The 15,084-nt window shown below is 35.7% G+C and overlaps 2 protein-coding genes across 4 annotated transcripts; one reads left to right on the forward strand and one right to left on the reverse strand.

The window, feature by feature from the left end:
- Positions 1-1,264: 1,264 nt before the first annotated feature.
- On the forward strand, positions 1,265-8,420 carry tefa (TEF transcription factor, PAR bZIP family member a). 3 transcript variants are annotated; one of them, XM_084433841.1, is made up of 5 exons: positions 1,265-1,535; positions 4,215-4,583; positions 4,811-5,019; positions 5,936-6,147; positions 6,310-8,420. In XM_084433841.1, exons 1-5 carry the CDS (start codon positions 1,460-1,462, stop codon positions 6,329-6,331), a joined length of 888 nt encoding a protein of 295 aa, XP_084289967.1. In that variant the 5' UTR covers positions 1,265-1,459; the 3' UTR covers positions 6,332-8,420. The 3 variants fall into 3 exon arrangements, with proteins under 3 accessions (XP_084289967.1, XP_084289965.1, XP_084289966.1); XM_084433839.1 differs by lacking the exon at positions 1,265-1,535 and adding an exon at positions 2,923-3,269; XM_084433840.1 differs by lacking the exons at positions 1,265-1,535; positions 6,310-8,420 and adding an exon at positions 2,923-3,269 and having other exon boundaries at positions 5,936-6,289.
- Positions 8,421-12,247: 3,827 nt separating this feature from the next.
- phf5a (PHD finger protein 5A) lies at positions 12,248-14,313 on the reverse strand. The gene is made up of 4 exons (XM_084435248.1): positions 14,140-14,313; positions 13,660-13,683; positions 12,618-12,784; positions 12,248-12,395 (listed from the first exon to the last, which is right to left on the reverse strand). Exons 1-4 carry the CDS (start codon positions 14,189-14,191, stop codon positions 12,306-12,308), a joined length of 333 nt encoding a protein of 110 aa, XP_084291374.1. The 5' UTR covers positions 14,192-14,313; the 3' UTR covers positions 12,248-12,305.
- Positions 14,314-15,084: the final 771 nt, after the last annotated feature.

Below are 15,084 nucleotides of genomic sequence, written 5' to 3' on the forward strand. Positions count from 1 at the left end.
TGAATGGTATCAAAATGTCCTGCAAAATCTTCCAACATGATTGGGTACCATCTCAAGGCAAGAGTGATAATGAAGTGGCTTGGAGATCATTACATTAAAATTTGGGATCCGTGGCCAGGCAACACCTCAGATCTTAAACTCATAGAGAACCTGTGATCAATCCTCAAAAAGGCGAGTGGACAAGCAGAAGGCCACAAATTGCGATCGACTCCGAGCACTAATAAGACGAGAATGGATCGTCATCATTCAGGATTTGGCCCAGAAGCTGCAGAGGTTATGAAGAAGAGTCAACACACCTAAATATCGACTCTGCTTATAGGCTATTGAATGTGTTTGTCAATATAGCCTGTAAAACTTACAGAATACTTGTTGTTTTCCATTAAAGGCTTACCATAGAAACATGTACAAATGTCTCTGCCAATCAAAGCCATCGGTAGCGTGGCGTGAGCAGGCTATATGGTTCTGGGTGAAAGGTGGTTCTGTGACGGTTGATGATTCTAGGCCATAGATAGACTGTAAAAAAAAAAAAAAGAAAAAAAAAGACCCAACCATCCCCCATCCAACAGAACAAGATTTCAACATCTCTGCGTCAGACATGATGTGATGTGAGTAACAATTATGACAAGCAAGCAGAACTGTCTATAGAACGCAAAACAAGTATGGCAAATAAAAGTCTGTTCGGGTATGCAGTAGCCTATTCATGGAACAGTAAAAGAGCAATTCTAGGCCTATTGAAAAAAAGAATTTACAACTGTGTTGTTTAGTACGTCGTAGTAGGTCAAAAGAATATAGAGGTCAAAGATGACATTTGTATTAGCCTATGCATGGAAACATATTCATACTACACACCTGCGTACATGCGACATGCATTTCGGCAGTTCATAATGAATACAATAAATACTCTCATGGCATTTATATAACTAGCCTGCAGTCTACTGGCTATTTTAAAAAAGTGAGAAGACCTTTAATTTGTTTTAACTCCACATACATCTGACTCTCTGTTGCTGGTAATGTGAATGACACTGACAGCGCAGTTCTGAGGAATTTTTGCCCACACTTTCGTAACACTCACTGAACACGCAGATGTTTTAGACTTAGATAACTTGTCTAGATGTCTATTGGCTCGCGGAGTGAATACACACAGCTGACATGACCAATAAACTACCGCGCCTCATTGAATATGAATCAGCAGGCAGACTGAAACGATATTCATTGGTCAAAACTTTCAACCCTATGAAAGCAAGGCGATTTGAGGCGGGACCATAGACTGTGTAAGGGTGGGACTAGTTAAGTAACTTCGTGGTTAGGGCAGACCTTGTGACCGCGATTAAAAGTTTCTGAACTCTCAGTGTAGTATCAAATTACTCTTATTGCGAGAGACAGTTTGATTCACTGAAAGCTATTGATTAATTGATTAAGCGTTTTTTTCCCCAGTTGTTGGTACTGAAACTGTTTTGACATGTCTTCAGAAATTCCGGAGATATTCAAATCCTTGCTTGAGTACCCCTTCTCTGTCCCTTCGATTGATGACATTGGTAAGGATTTCTCTATTGGCTCATTACATGTAAATCGGGACACTCTTATTAACCTGTATTCCCACTTTATGTATAAAGTAGCCTAATCTGTAATTGGCATGCCGCAGAATTGTACTTGTGATTAGATACTACGTCATGCATTAAGTAGATCAAGTGGTTCAAAATGTGACGTGAATTGATTAAAGTTTCCTGTTTTATAGCACTAACAAGAAATACAGATTTTTTTGATGAACGTGAACTTTTTCTTTTATAAATGCTGTGTATTGAGAAATGATTTACTAACATCTGTTTTTGTCTGCATTACATTACTAACAGTGTCTAGATATTTGCAATTAAACTATTAATATTATTGCAAATTTGCCTTAACCTAGTTTTTCCTTCTTCCTCAGTTGAGGCATGTTCCAATTTACATATTTATTTATTTAGCAAATTATCCTATTCAATGAGTCATTGCATCTTGGCAGCATGTAGACTGTCTTTTATAATGGTTTCTGTATATATTACATTTACTGGTGTAGCAATTCATTGCATAAATATAATGCAAACATGAAAAACTTTTTTTTCACTAGGAGAAATTATGAAAAGGCATATTCAGAACGATATGATTTTGTCAAATATATTAAGACGTGCAAAGTGGGACTGATATTTTTTAGATGTTAAATAAATGTGCAAATAATAGAAATGTGGGCTACACCATGCAATCACTGTTAATTTGTAGTGTATTATATGCAATACATCACATAGAACAGATAGAACAATATGGCCTAATAACATAAATTGTATTTCACATGTCGTAAACCCAAGGGCAAGTTAATTACAACCTCATTCTACACGTGAGACATGCGATATTTTCCCTATATCTTTTCTGCTTTGCGATTGGTCTGTTTGCACACAAACGTGCCATGAGTGCACGTGCGAGGCCATGTGCACAATACAGGCTGTTCTCCCGCGAGACATGAGCTCATTAAGTGCAATGACCAAGCATTTTATTGTTTATTATTATGTTAATCCCTAACACAGTTTTGTTATTACTTATTATAAGGCTTAAAATGTTTGAAGGTCAATTGTAAAATTAATTGATTTGGAATAAATTGGTCTATTAATTACAGAAGCGTAAAAGGCATGTCATTTTAAAGTTGTATGTGGCATATATGCACATACTTTATATCGTCAGTGTATCTATTTCGGTCTCGTGACACTTTTTTCTAACATTAGTGAAAAATAACCATTTTGACCACCGACCAATGAGGAGTCGCTTTTGAAGACAACTAACCTTCACTTTACGCACAGACACGCCCCTGTGTCGTCACGTCTACTTAATTATTCATGAGAGCAGTGCCACAACCAACCTATCCGCATCGACAAACTGTTGTTTTTTTTCTGCAAAAGGGGCGTGGATATTAAAACACTTTTGTGTCTAACTGGAAAATCGGGTCAAACACAGAAATAGAGTCGGTGAATAGAAAGGGGTCGACTGGCGAGGTGATTTCATTTTTTCTCCCTCGGACCTCAGGTATTGAAGAAATTCAAGTATTTTTCTTATTTAAACCAGGGATTTGAAATCGCTTTTAAAGTTAAGCTATTCTCACGCGCTGTCCGAAGCGTCAGTAAAAATGGACGCGGAGCCTATTTCGGTCACGATGGACTCAGGCACTGATACTCCGATTGCCTTCCCAGTAGTTTTAAAGAAAATCATGGAAATTCCTCCACCGAATCTTCTGGAAGGCGATGATGGTAAGTGCCTCTGTCTGCAGCAGTCGGGCGCGCGGTCGCTGCTCTCGCTGCATTGCAGAATTATTATCGTCAAATGCATCTTGAATGTTCATACAACGACAGACCATACCATTGCCTCTTTATGTAAGTACAGAACGTGTTTTGTGCTATTTACAACTTGGTTCGCGGCACTTAATGTTGCAAACTCATAAAAACCGGATGGAACCAATGATGTCCGCTTCCTAAATGAATCGTTCTTTAGAGTCCGATCTAAATAACGATTCGTCACTTTAGTACTATTTAATGTACATGCAAATTATATAGATGTTATAAAAAGTTGTTTTTGTATGCTGAATTTTGCATATAGCAAACTGAACTAAGATATATGAAATTAAAGGGATAGCTCACCCAAAGATGTTGTCATAATTTATCCACCCTTATGTTGTTCCAAATCTGTATGAATTTCTTTCTTCTGTTGAACACAAAATAAATATTTAGAAGAATGTCGGTAACCAGACAGTTGACGGCACCCATTGACTTGCATAGTGTTTGTTTCCTACTATGGAAGTTAATGGGTGCCCGTCAACTGTCTGGTTACCGACATTCTTTAAAATATCTTCTTTTGTGTTCAATAGAATAAAGAAACTCAAACAGGTTTGTAACAGCTTGGGGGTGAGTAAGTGATGACAGCATTTTTGTTTTACTGATACAATTTCTCTCCCCCTAAAATTGCAGATATATCTATCTACCAAGTAACAGACCTTAAAAATCTTATCACACCTTTTGTCATTTTGTTAAATTGATTTTCTCAGGTGAACCTTTGTTGCCCGTTCTAGATACTTACTGCAGTCTTTCAGTTTAGACTCTATGTGTTTGATTGCCAGTCTTTCTGATGTAAGATCTGGGATTTAAACAATATATTTTGTCTGTCACAATTAGTTTATTACGGTCATTTTAATATTGCAGAAAATGATAAAGAGAAACTGTTCGAGGATGTGGACTCTGGAGGGGTCAGTGGAATGGGACCATCAGCCGCCTTAACGCCTGCCATCTGGGAAAAGACCATTCCCTATGATGGCGAAACCTTCCACCTGGAATACATGGATCTGGAGGAATTTCTCATGGAGAATGGCATTTCTGCCTCAGAGGATGAGGGTCAGCAAAAGAGTCTTGGGAAGGAAAACTTACAGCTGACAACTGAAAAACCAACCGCAACCTCTACAAGCGAAACAGCCCCAGCAATCTCTCTTATGCCAGTCATGGAACTGGATCAATGTGAGGAGGAAGTGGTCACATTCACGACATCCAGCTCTAGCTCAACAGACACTAAATCAGGTCAGCAGAACGAGAACAGAACACAGTGTACTCTCTGTCACACTTCACTAAAATCCATTACATGGTTAAGCGGTTTTTCATGATGATCTGATTGTAAGAGTCAGCAATGATCAAGTGATGTTCAAACATTCAATTAGAATCACAAATAATGTCTGGAAGTAATAAAACGGAACTAGATTTAGATTTCATTTCATTGTTAGTATTTACTAATTCACTTTTCACCACAGATGATGACTGTGCATCACCAGAGCCTATTGATCCAGATGATATCGAGGTAGACATCAACTTCGAGCCGGATCCCACAGACCTTGTGCTCTCCAGCATACCTGGAGGCGAACTGTTTAATCCCCGCAAACATCGTTTTTCCGAGGAGGAGCTGAAGCCTCAGCCTATGATCAAGAAAGCAAAGAAAGTATATGTGCCCGAGGAGAAGAAGGTAAATACACTAAAACTTTTACTAAAATGAAAATGTAAACAGAAAGTATAAAAATAAATACTAATTCAAAATATTAATAAAAACTACGAGTATGCCCGAAATACTACCTTAATATTGTATAACATTACTCTTGAACTCTGATCAAGAAAGCCAAGCAAGTGTTTGTGCCTGAGGTCCAGAGCCAAATTATACTGTTACACCCTAAACGTTAATTTTATGAAAATTATTTTAGAGAGTGTCGTATGTATTTATACACTGCAGTGCACAGCCAAAAAAAAAAAAAGTTGCTGTTTGGATTTAAATAGGCAAGTGCATAAGGGTCTATGATTGGATCATTATTGCAGTGATTCATATGTTCTGGCTTGTTAAATGTTTGGCAACAGTTCTGATGGAGTTTGTAGCTTTTCATATCTTAAACAACCATGTAGGAAGACACATCATGGCCATATTCCAGGATGACAATGTCAAGATGCATCAGGCTCAAATTGTGAAAGAATGGTTGGGAGGGAGCATGAAGAATCATTTTCACACATGTGAAGGTTTCGCACCTCTGAGTCCAGACCTTAAATTCACTGAAAATCTTTAGGATGTGCTGGAGGAGACTTTACAGAGTGCTGGACTCTTGCATTGTCAATACAAGATCTTGACCAGAAAACTGATACACCTCTTGATGGAAATAACATCACAACATTTATTTCCATCAAGAGGTGCATACATTTTTGGTCAAGATCTTGTATTGACAGTGCAAGAGTCCAGCACTCTGTAAAGTCTCCTCCAGCACAAGGAATTCTCATCAATTAGGGTTAGAAGAACTGTTGTAAACATTTGTAAAACAAAGAAACAGTTTTAATTTATAACAACACACTGTCATTCACAAAATAGAGAAACATTTTTTCATGTCCACTAACTATTTCAGGACGACAAATACTGGCAGCGGAGGAAGAAGAATAATATTGCAGCCAAACGTTCACGAGATGCCAGGAGGCTTAAAGAGAATCAGATCACAGTACGAGCAGCCTTCCTGGAGCGAGAGAACTCGGTGTTGAGGCAGGAAGTGGCAGAGTTACGCAAGGACTTTGGGCGCTGCAAGAACGTCGTGACACGCTATGAAGCCAAATACGGGCCGCTGTAAGAGACAATTGTGCACACAGAGAATTTGCATATAAAATGCAAATCGCATTTGCTCAAATACATATGCTCCCACTCAGAGTTAAAACACTAACTCTTACAAGTGAAGTAGGTCGCTGTTACAAATGTGGTGATTTACAGCTTTTTCTCTTCTTTTTCAAGTGGACCAGCTGAAGACCTCTAAACAATTATTGATTTAGTTGCATTGTCGAAAGGCAATAAATTAATAATGGTATGGAACGAAGAGGAGAAGACAGAAGATGAGTGAATTAATAATTCAGACTGTAAAGCTAAGTGATATTCATATGATTATGAATCCTGTCAGCCACTCTTTCCAATATAATAATCTTACTTTCAGTGCAACAACATACCCAATATTTACAATAGAGCTTTTAAGTGCTTTTTTTGTAATGCCATTGCATTGTAGAAAAGGTCTACCTCCCCTACCTTTTCTTGTTTTATGGTAGTTTTAAGGAATAATGTATGTTGGAAGTCACTGGTCTTTATTCATAAAGAATGACTGGCATTGACTTCAATATACTTTCTGAAATATCCCTGAAAAAGTTATATTGATTCTAAGAATTCCTTTAACAAATTTGGTACATTTGACCACTAATCGGTGCATTTTTATCTGCAACAGAATTAAAATGCTATTATTGAAAAATGTATATGTAACTGAAAACGTTAAGCAGGAAATGTGCATTTATAATGTTTTTGTGCAGCAAAAAAAAAAAAAAAAAAGCCTGTTAAATGTTTTGTCTGTCCGCAAGTGCTAGAATTCATCAAATAATGTACTGGAAATGCGTGCACTGTTGTATATCTGCAAAACTTGACAAATATTTACAGTAGATGGAGTCTTTCATAACTCGTTAGATCTCCTAAAATCATACCTTGTTTACTGGTTCACCCTTTCTGGGACTCAAGGAGGTCAGTGTATGTACAGAAATAACCCTCTGTACATGTGACGGATCTTGTTTCTGTTTGGAACTCAGCAAAACAAATGAAGTGCTGATATAGGAGGTTGTTTTTCCCATATGTATCATATGATGTATATTTTTTTTTAGATAACTTCAAATATTTCACAAAAAATGGTTTGCAGTGTGAACCACACCGTATATCTCAGAGTCAACAAGGATCCATAAGTGTCTTCAGCGGCGTGCCTGTTTGTAAAGTGCGCTAAAGTTACAAATCAGAAACCAAACTCAAACCTCTTGAAAGGGCGTCGGCCCTCTGCTCGCCACTGTCCTACTTTTTCAGGTACATATTTTGTGCAACTTGTCTCTGTACTTTTGAAACACGTAGGGTGCTTTTCAAACGGAAGACTGCATCCTAGTGAGGTTGTGTTCTTCCTAGTCCAGTCTAGAGTCCTCCACTCCATTAAACGCTAGAATGAGACGGTCTAGTAAGTGCGCATGGCTATGTCACATGCTCATGTTTACACAATTTGTAAATTGAAATGTGTGCAAAGGATTGTGGGTAATATGAGGACCTGAAGTATAAACTTGATGCATCCTTCAAAATTAGCGGATTAAAGGACGCCAAACGAAGGCTGCCTTCTAAGGATCCTTTAAATCTAGATGTCCTCTGACAGCCGAGATATGCAGCCTTCCGATTGAGAAGCATCTGTAATATCACCACGGAAAGAAAATGAAGATAAAGTCAATATCTTGTGCTCACGGTTTATTGTTGTGAAGTGGAAATTAGGCAGACGTTTATTTCCAAGTTTAATTTTGCATTACGTCGTTTTTCATGTTTTGTGGAAAGGGAATCTGATATGGAATGTAATCCTGACCAAAGTTAACTTTGATCAAAACGCTGAAGCTAACATTTTCTGTAGCTTATACGACTCCATTTAAATCAGGTGTTGAAACTTTTTCATATCTGTGGTCTGTAGACACTCTTTAATGCTGCACTTACGGTTTGTCGTTTCTCCTTGAGCTTCCTTTCTGACGAGTGTGAAACGTGAGATGAACAACAATAAAATAAAATGGGGCTTAATGGCTGAAAGGAATAGACTGTCTCTGCCTGTCACGAAGCATTTCTTCTAATCAACTAGAAAAGAACTCGGTTGCATATTTGAGATGCCAACTTTGTTGCAGTAACAAATCTTTATTTTGTCAGTTTTGAATGGTTTTCTAATTGTTATTGTTCTTCTTCTTTTTTTTGTGTAAAGAATTTTCTTAAGTCTTTTAAACATTTTTTTGACTTGTAAATGTTTTCTTGGTGTCTTGTCTGTTTCATGTTGTATATATTATTAAAGAACTCAAAAACGTCTTACCTACATGTCATTTTAACAATATTTAACAGTGCATTTAAATCCGAAATGCGTAAGAGAATTATGACTAACTGAATCTCAAATTTCAGATGGTAGAGTGTTGTGTAACAGACAGAAGCAAAAAAAAAAAAAAAAAAAAAAAGTTGTATAACACAAAGAGGGAGGGGCTAAAAAAAGACAGTGTGATGCATTTCAATCTAGGTTTATTTCATAAGAAGCGATCACATTTCAGTAGGCATCATTACCTAACCTTAATCCCAAATTAAATCATGTACCCCCCCCCCCCCCCCCCCCCCCCCCCCCCCAGTACATATTCAACTGAGAAACAGAGTAAGTACAGTTTGAAAATACTCTATACATATTATCAATACATTTGTAATTGTAACGAATGTAACGTTGATCAATATTGTATTTTATGATCATGTTTAAAGAAAGACAAATAAAACGATTATTGTGCTTGTATTAGTAAAGTATATAACACTGTGTCTACACCACACCGGACCAGAAAACAGCACATAGAAGCCATTATAATCAGTGATGCTGTAAACTGATCCTCATTCTGACCATTTCTGACATACTTGAAGCGCTCGCGCTACTTCTGACATGAATAACGAATTGCGGTGTAGTGTTACACTCCACAGTAAGTTCCTATTACTTAACTTTAATTACTGCAGCCATTAACTAAGATTGACTTTACTAAGCAATACATTTATTACAGTATTTAATCTTTTTTAACATTCATTGATAATGTTAGCTCAGGTCCATTTGTTGTGGAACAAAGGGGAAATAGGGAGCTGTTCCTTTAATGTCGTAAGGACGTAAATTGTAGTACGAGTGGGAGGGAATTATGGGTAGGGTAGTCCGGAACACGCATGGTCGTTTTCATTAGAGATGCGCTGAGTATTTGTGTTCACTGCAACATTGTGGGTCATGTGGATGCATGTCGGAGAGACCAATAAAGCAGCATCCTCAGAACACTTTGTATAACTCATCATTTGCACGGACTTGAGGAACTGGTAAACTGTTACGCACACACATACGGCTGCAGAGACAGAGAGCGCCGAAGTGAAAAAGTTAACACATTGAATATTAACCCTTGTGTTATGTTGGAATTCTGTGCACTCCCCTTATGGTCCGGGTCAAATTGACCCGCATTGGATTCAATACCCAAAAATCACACTATGAAAAACAACAAAGATTCAGGTTCAAACTGTAAACTTTTAATATCAGCATTTGTCAAATATTCCAAAAAATATATATCTGAAGATATGATTTAATGAAAATGTTTTTTAACCATTTTTTAAAACTATTTAAAATTTGAATATACGTTATATTTATATATTTGCATATACATTTTTTCAACTTTTTTTTTTTTTTTTTTTTTGCTTAGAACATCATAACTGAACAATTAATCAATTAATGAGCTCATTTTTCCTGCTGTCTATGTCGAAGTCTCAAGATATTTCAGATATCTTGAATATATAAATGAGAGCTTATTTTACTATTTGTGTCTGTCAAAGATTTTCATTCGTAATTTGCAATTAATTCTGAACAACATGCACCATGATTTAGCTTTTTAAAGTGTGTTTGGTTTGGGTTAGAGCACTTTTAGATACACTTACACTTTAGAACTGGAGTTAATGCCCTGACATACATAAAATAAATGTTTTTATTTTGTGTCTGTACAGTTGCTTTTGAATAGCAGCCTATGATGGACATCACAGACGTAATAGTAATTTTGTTTTGTATTTGTCAAAAAAAAACAAAAAAAAACCACCAGTATGTTGAAACTTTGCATGCATGTTCATGATGATAAATGAGAAAGTCACAAAATATCAAGAAAAAAAATGTTTAATATTATTTCAGGTAGCTTGAAAAAATAAATGATAGGTAATTTTTACCATCTGTGACTGACAAAATATTTTTCTGTATTGAAATAAGTGTGGAAAACCTATTTTTTTAGCTTCATAATGTAGTAAAAAAATAAAATAACAAAATATAACCAAGAAATGTTATTATTTTGGGTCCGTACAGTTGCCTTAGAGCGTTAAAATATGTGGGTCAAATTGACCCGCGAACATCACGAAAGGAACATTTATTTTGTTTGTATATGTCTAAAAACACCAGCATGTTGAAACTTTGCATGCATGTTCATGATGATAAATGAGAAAAAGTCACAAAATATCAAGAAAAAAATAAAAGGTTTAATGTTATTTCAGGTAGCTTGAAAAAATAAATTATAGGTCATTTTTACCATCTGTGGCTGACAAAATATTTTTCTGCATTGAAATAAGTGTGGAAAACTAAAAAATTTAACTTCATAAGGTAGTAAAAAAATAAAATAACAAAATATAACCAAGAAATGTTATTATTTTGGCTCTGTACAGTTGCCTTAGAGCGTTAAAATATGCGGGTCAAATTGACCCGCGAACATCACGAAAGGAACAGTAATTTTGTTTGTATATGTCAAAAATCACCAGCATGTTGAAACTTTGCATGCATGTTCATGATGATAAATGAGAAAAAGTCACAAAATATCAAGAAAAAAAACATAGGTTAACCAGTATTTCCAACAACTAGAAAATCTAAACGGGTCAAATTGACCCGCAACATAACACAAGGGTTAAGAGATACAACTTTTGATTTCAATTATGCATTACGGAACCTTATTGTAATGTGCTACCATAAAATCTATATCGAATGTGTTACATTTTGTTCTTATTCTTTCCTTCCTGTGACAGGGTGGCCCAGAGAGAAGCCACAAGAGTTCACGTTGAATTAAATTATTATATTAAGATAGTGTATTTTGTAACCAAAAAAAATAAATAAAAACCCGCCATAACAGGCTGGAGTTTTATTTATAAAAGTTTGAAACGAATCAGGACTCTAATTTTGAAATATCTATACTACTTCCACAATGAGAGAGATAAAATATCCAATCTTAAACCCTAATCATAAAAGAATAACAATGAAAATCCACTGCCTCTTCAATGTACTGTATATCCTTTTGAGTGATTATAATCAAGGTATTCATATTTATCCTTCCACACATTAAATGATTTGAATGACTTCTTCAGGCGTATGGGATTTATGTAGGTACAGAATGACATGTCTGTTTACTGGAATTTGCTGGGGTTTTTTTTTAGAGAAGCACCCAACACATGTCAAAACATACATTTACTCTTCTTGCTGACCATGACAGCCGAGGTCACTGGGGTCACTCAAGCCCTTCTCCTTCTTGACCAATTCTTAGTTAAAACATTTACTTTATTTTTTTTTATCTATATAAAAAGAATAATAACGAATATTGTCTGAACCTCTACCTGAGAGAAAGTACAACTTTTGGGTCAGTTTCCTGATCAGAGCAAGAGCTCGACCAACTCCAACCTTGAAGAAGCTGTGTATCTATGCGTGCGTTTCTAGTACTCTTTTGGACAGGACCTGACGTTCACGAGGTGAACAGCTGGCATGCAGGGGAGGTGGAATGACCATCTGACAGACAAACTGGAACCTAGAAACCCTGAATGGTGACCTCAGTAGAAATATTTAAAGCTTATCTGTGCCTTAACCAATCAGAATCATTCAACCTGGTGTGATGATGTAGCTTAGTGATTGTGAGTATGATTGCTGCTCTAATGAGTGTGTACGCCTACGAACTCCTTGCTGAGTGTGGAAGCTGACTTCTGCTGATGAAAATGCAAACTATTCAAAATTTTCTTCAAGTGATTGCATTTCTGACTCATAGTCTTCATTAATCATATCTGGTCCTTGGGTCTCTAACTGTAAATTCCCCTGGTGATTAACAGAATAATCAACACCACAACATTAAAAACAACTTTTTATTGTATCAACAAAATGGAAAACAAACAAAATCCCCGTTTCTTCACCTCTTCTTAAAGCCATATTTTTTTCTCTCATAGAAAAGGTCAGTCTTCGAGCTGCCGAGGTTCACGATCTTGGGGCAGCCGTCTCTCTGAGAAACGATGAAACAAGACAGTTCTTCAGAAACTTCCAGTTAATATAATAAAAAGCATGCATCCATATCCTAACGCATCATAATTACATTTTGAAAATTCAATATGAGAAGCAGTTACCCAAGTACTGAATGAAGGAAGATATGGTTACACATCCCTGATACTGGGCAAAATAGATTTCGCATCAGTCAGTCAAACAATGATTAGGCAGATTTACTCACATCTTTCTCCTGGATGGTGCACTCTTTGCAGTAGTAGGCATCAGAAACTCCAGGACCTCCACAGATGACACAGCGCCCTTGGTAAGACCCATAGTTGCATTCATCACAGATACGAACTAGTGTGCAAGGCCTGACGTAAGAGTCACAGATAACGCATTTGCCATCACCTTAAAAAGAAAAGAAACAGAGCATAACATCGTAGCAGTACCGTCCTGATCACACGGAAGTGGCTTTCTGTTTACTGTATTCACATAATCACAGTAGGTTGTGTGTTAAGAGTACGTGAATAGTTGGGAGAAAACAGGATGTGTAATATTCAATAATGTAATAGTTAATGCACTTCATGTTGTTGATGAAGAATGGAATAAAAAAAAAATTCTCTTTGTATTTTTAGATGAATATGGTACAAGATTGTCCTATTCAATGTGATAAATGAGTTTAAGTAATATAAAAGTAATCAAAGGTCAGATTATATTACGTTACATTACAACTTTATGTTACTACAAATTTTGTCATGTAATTTGAAATCAGTAACCGACTATAATTTGTTTACTTGTCTTCAATAATTGTTTGAAGACTTTTTTTTTTTTTTACTTGCATTAGTTAGCCTAGTATTCTGCTGTGGCAATCAATGAATTGATTGGTATCGAGAATTGTGAAATTTTGCAGGCATCTAAAACTTTGATATCAAAGCAACATTATTTCCAGCAAAATGTACTTGATTACATATTGCAATAAATTAAGAATAAAATCACATATATAAGGTTTTGGTCAATATCGCCCACTCATAAGCGTATATTAATCACTTGGTAACTGTCTTGAAATGTTTGTTGTCAAAAAAAAAAAAAAAAAGGACATTTTGCTACTGTTAAACAGTATTTATAGCATGCACATTGATACATTTTTCTTTAACTAAACATCTGTAAAACGAACAAACGTGATTTTTTTTTTCAATAATAAAAATATTAAATGAGAAGAAACTGTCTGAAATGAAAGACACTGCTAAAGCATCGAACATAATACGATAAAGTTCAAAACTTACATTTTTCACACAGTCTTCCAATGGCTGCAAAGAAAGGAAAGATAAAATTAGTTACAACGCACTTTATACTTGCTCAAATTGAAATCATGCAAATGAACAAAACAGCAAAAGGTACACACAAATAATAATAATTATGACAATACTGCCCTCCAGGCTCCAACTATTAAACAAACGACCAAGTAACGTTACCTTTGCTACAATACTTTACCAGATTTTTCTCTGGAATAAATATCTGGTTAAGCCACTAACTAGCAACTAATAAGTTAACTTAGTCAGGGAGATATATTAAGTGTTGCCTTCATAAATAATTTAATCACCTCTCACTTTAATCTTAATACGACTATTCATTCATTTTAGCGCTTGCGAACATTCACTGCCTTGTTTAGCTATACGTTTGTTCGTTAAACAACTACATTATAAAACAATTCATGTATTTAAAGCTTTTAATCAAATCTACATCTACTAAATATAAAGCCTTACCAACTCCAGCCTGTTTTCGGCAAAAAATCAAATCTGGGTGATGTTTTGCCATTATAAAAGAACGAACGTAGCCAGGTAGCGAGATACTAGCGGCGATGCAACGATGACCTTCGAACTTCCTTCTTCTGATTGTTCGGACTGAAGGATGAGCAGCAACTTACTGCCACCTACTGGACACAATACAGCATGACCATGAGTATTACAACATGAGAAAGATGGATTTTTACATCAAATTGCACGTTTGTACATATTCGACTAAATAATCAAGATACCAGACACGTGTTTACAAGTGAAAAGAAACGTATCTCAACAAGGGGACATTTAGTAAAATTCCATTCTCAATTAATCTGGAAAAAGGTCCGGGAACAAATGAACTGCGTTTGGTGAGGATTTAAAACAATCTATAACACATATTTGATTTCTATGTTTGCAGATGCTGGAAAAGAATGTTATTTTTGTAAAATTATAAACGCCACTTGTTCTATAATTGCATAAAATCTCTGGACAGTGTGCACTTTTTTTTTGTCAGTGACAAATAATCTAATTATGATGTTAAAAAACAAAAACACACACACAAAAAAACACATGCAGAATATATTTTTTCAATTAATTTATTCAAGAATAGGAAAATGAAGGTCTACTTCTATTGTAAAATATGGTAACACTTTACAATAAGGTCCCGCTAGTTAAAATGAGCCTTAACTAACATTAACTAACAACGAACAACACATTTGTTATATTAATTATTGTTAACGCTAGTTAATAAAAATACAACTGTCCATTGTTAGTTCATGGCCCATCAAATATTATTTACAGATACGGCAATGTATTTAAAATGCATTACTAAATGTTCAGTGAAACCTTACTGTAAAGTGTTATTTAAAAAAAAAAAAAAAGGCATTATATATTTTAATATTTTAAAATAAATGTTTGTATATTGTAATG

The sequence above is a fragment of the Rutilus rutilus genome, assembly GCF_951802725.1.
Source record: "Rutilus rutilus genome assembly, chromosome: 16".
Lineage (NCBI taxonomy): Eukaryota > Metazoa > Chordata > Actinopteri > Cypriniformes > Leuciscidae > Rutilus > Rutilus rutilus.

Bases quoted from the DNA above. Each gene is read 5' to 3' on its own strand.
- tefa (XM_084433839.1), top strand. From the start codon at position 3,149: ATGGACGCGGAGCCTATTTCGGTCACGATGGACTCAGGCACTGATACT. The intron at 4,584-4,810 runs GTCAGCAGAACG...TTTTCACCACAG, and splicing joins CTCAACAGACACTAAATCAG to ATGATGACTGTGCATCACCA. The intron at 6,148-6,309 runs GTAAGAGACAAT...TTCTTTTTCAAG, and splicing joins GAAGCCAAATACGGGCCGCT to TGGACCAGCTGAAGACCTCT.
- phf5a (XM_084435248.1), bottom strand. From the start codon at position 14,191: ATGGCAAAACATCACCCAGATTTGATTTTTTGCCGAAAACAGGCTGGA. The intron at 13,684-14,139 runs GTAAGGCTTTAT...CTTTCTTTGCAG, and splicing joins CCGAAAACAGGCTGGAGTTG to CCATTGGAAGACTGTGTGAA. The intron at 12,396-12,617 runs GTGAGTAAATCT...ATCGTTTCTCAG, and splicing joins GCACCATCCAGGAGAAAGAT to AGAGACGGCTGCCCCAAGAT.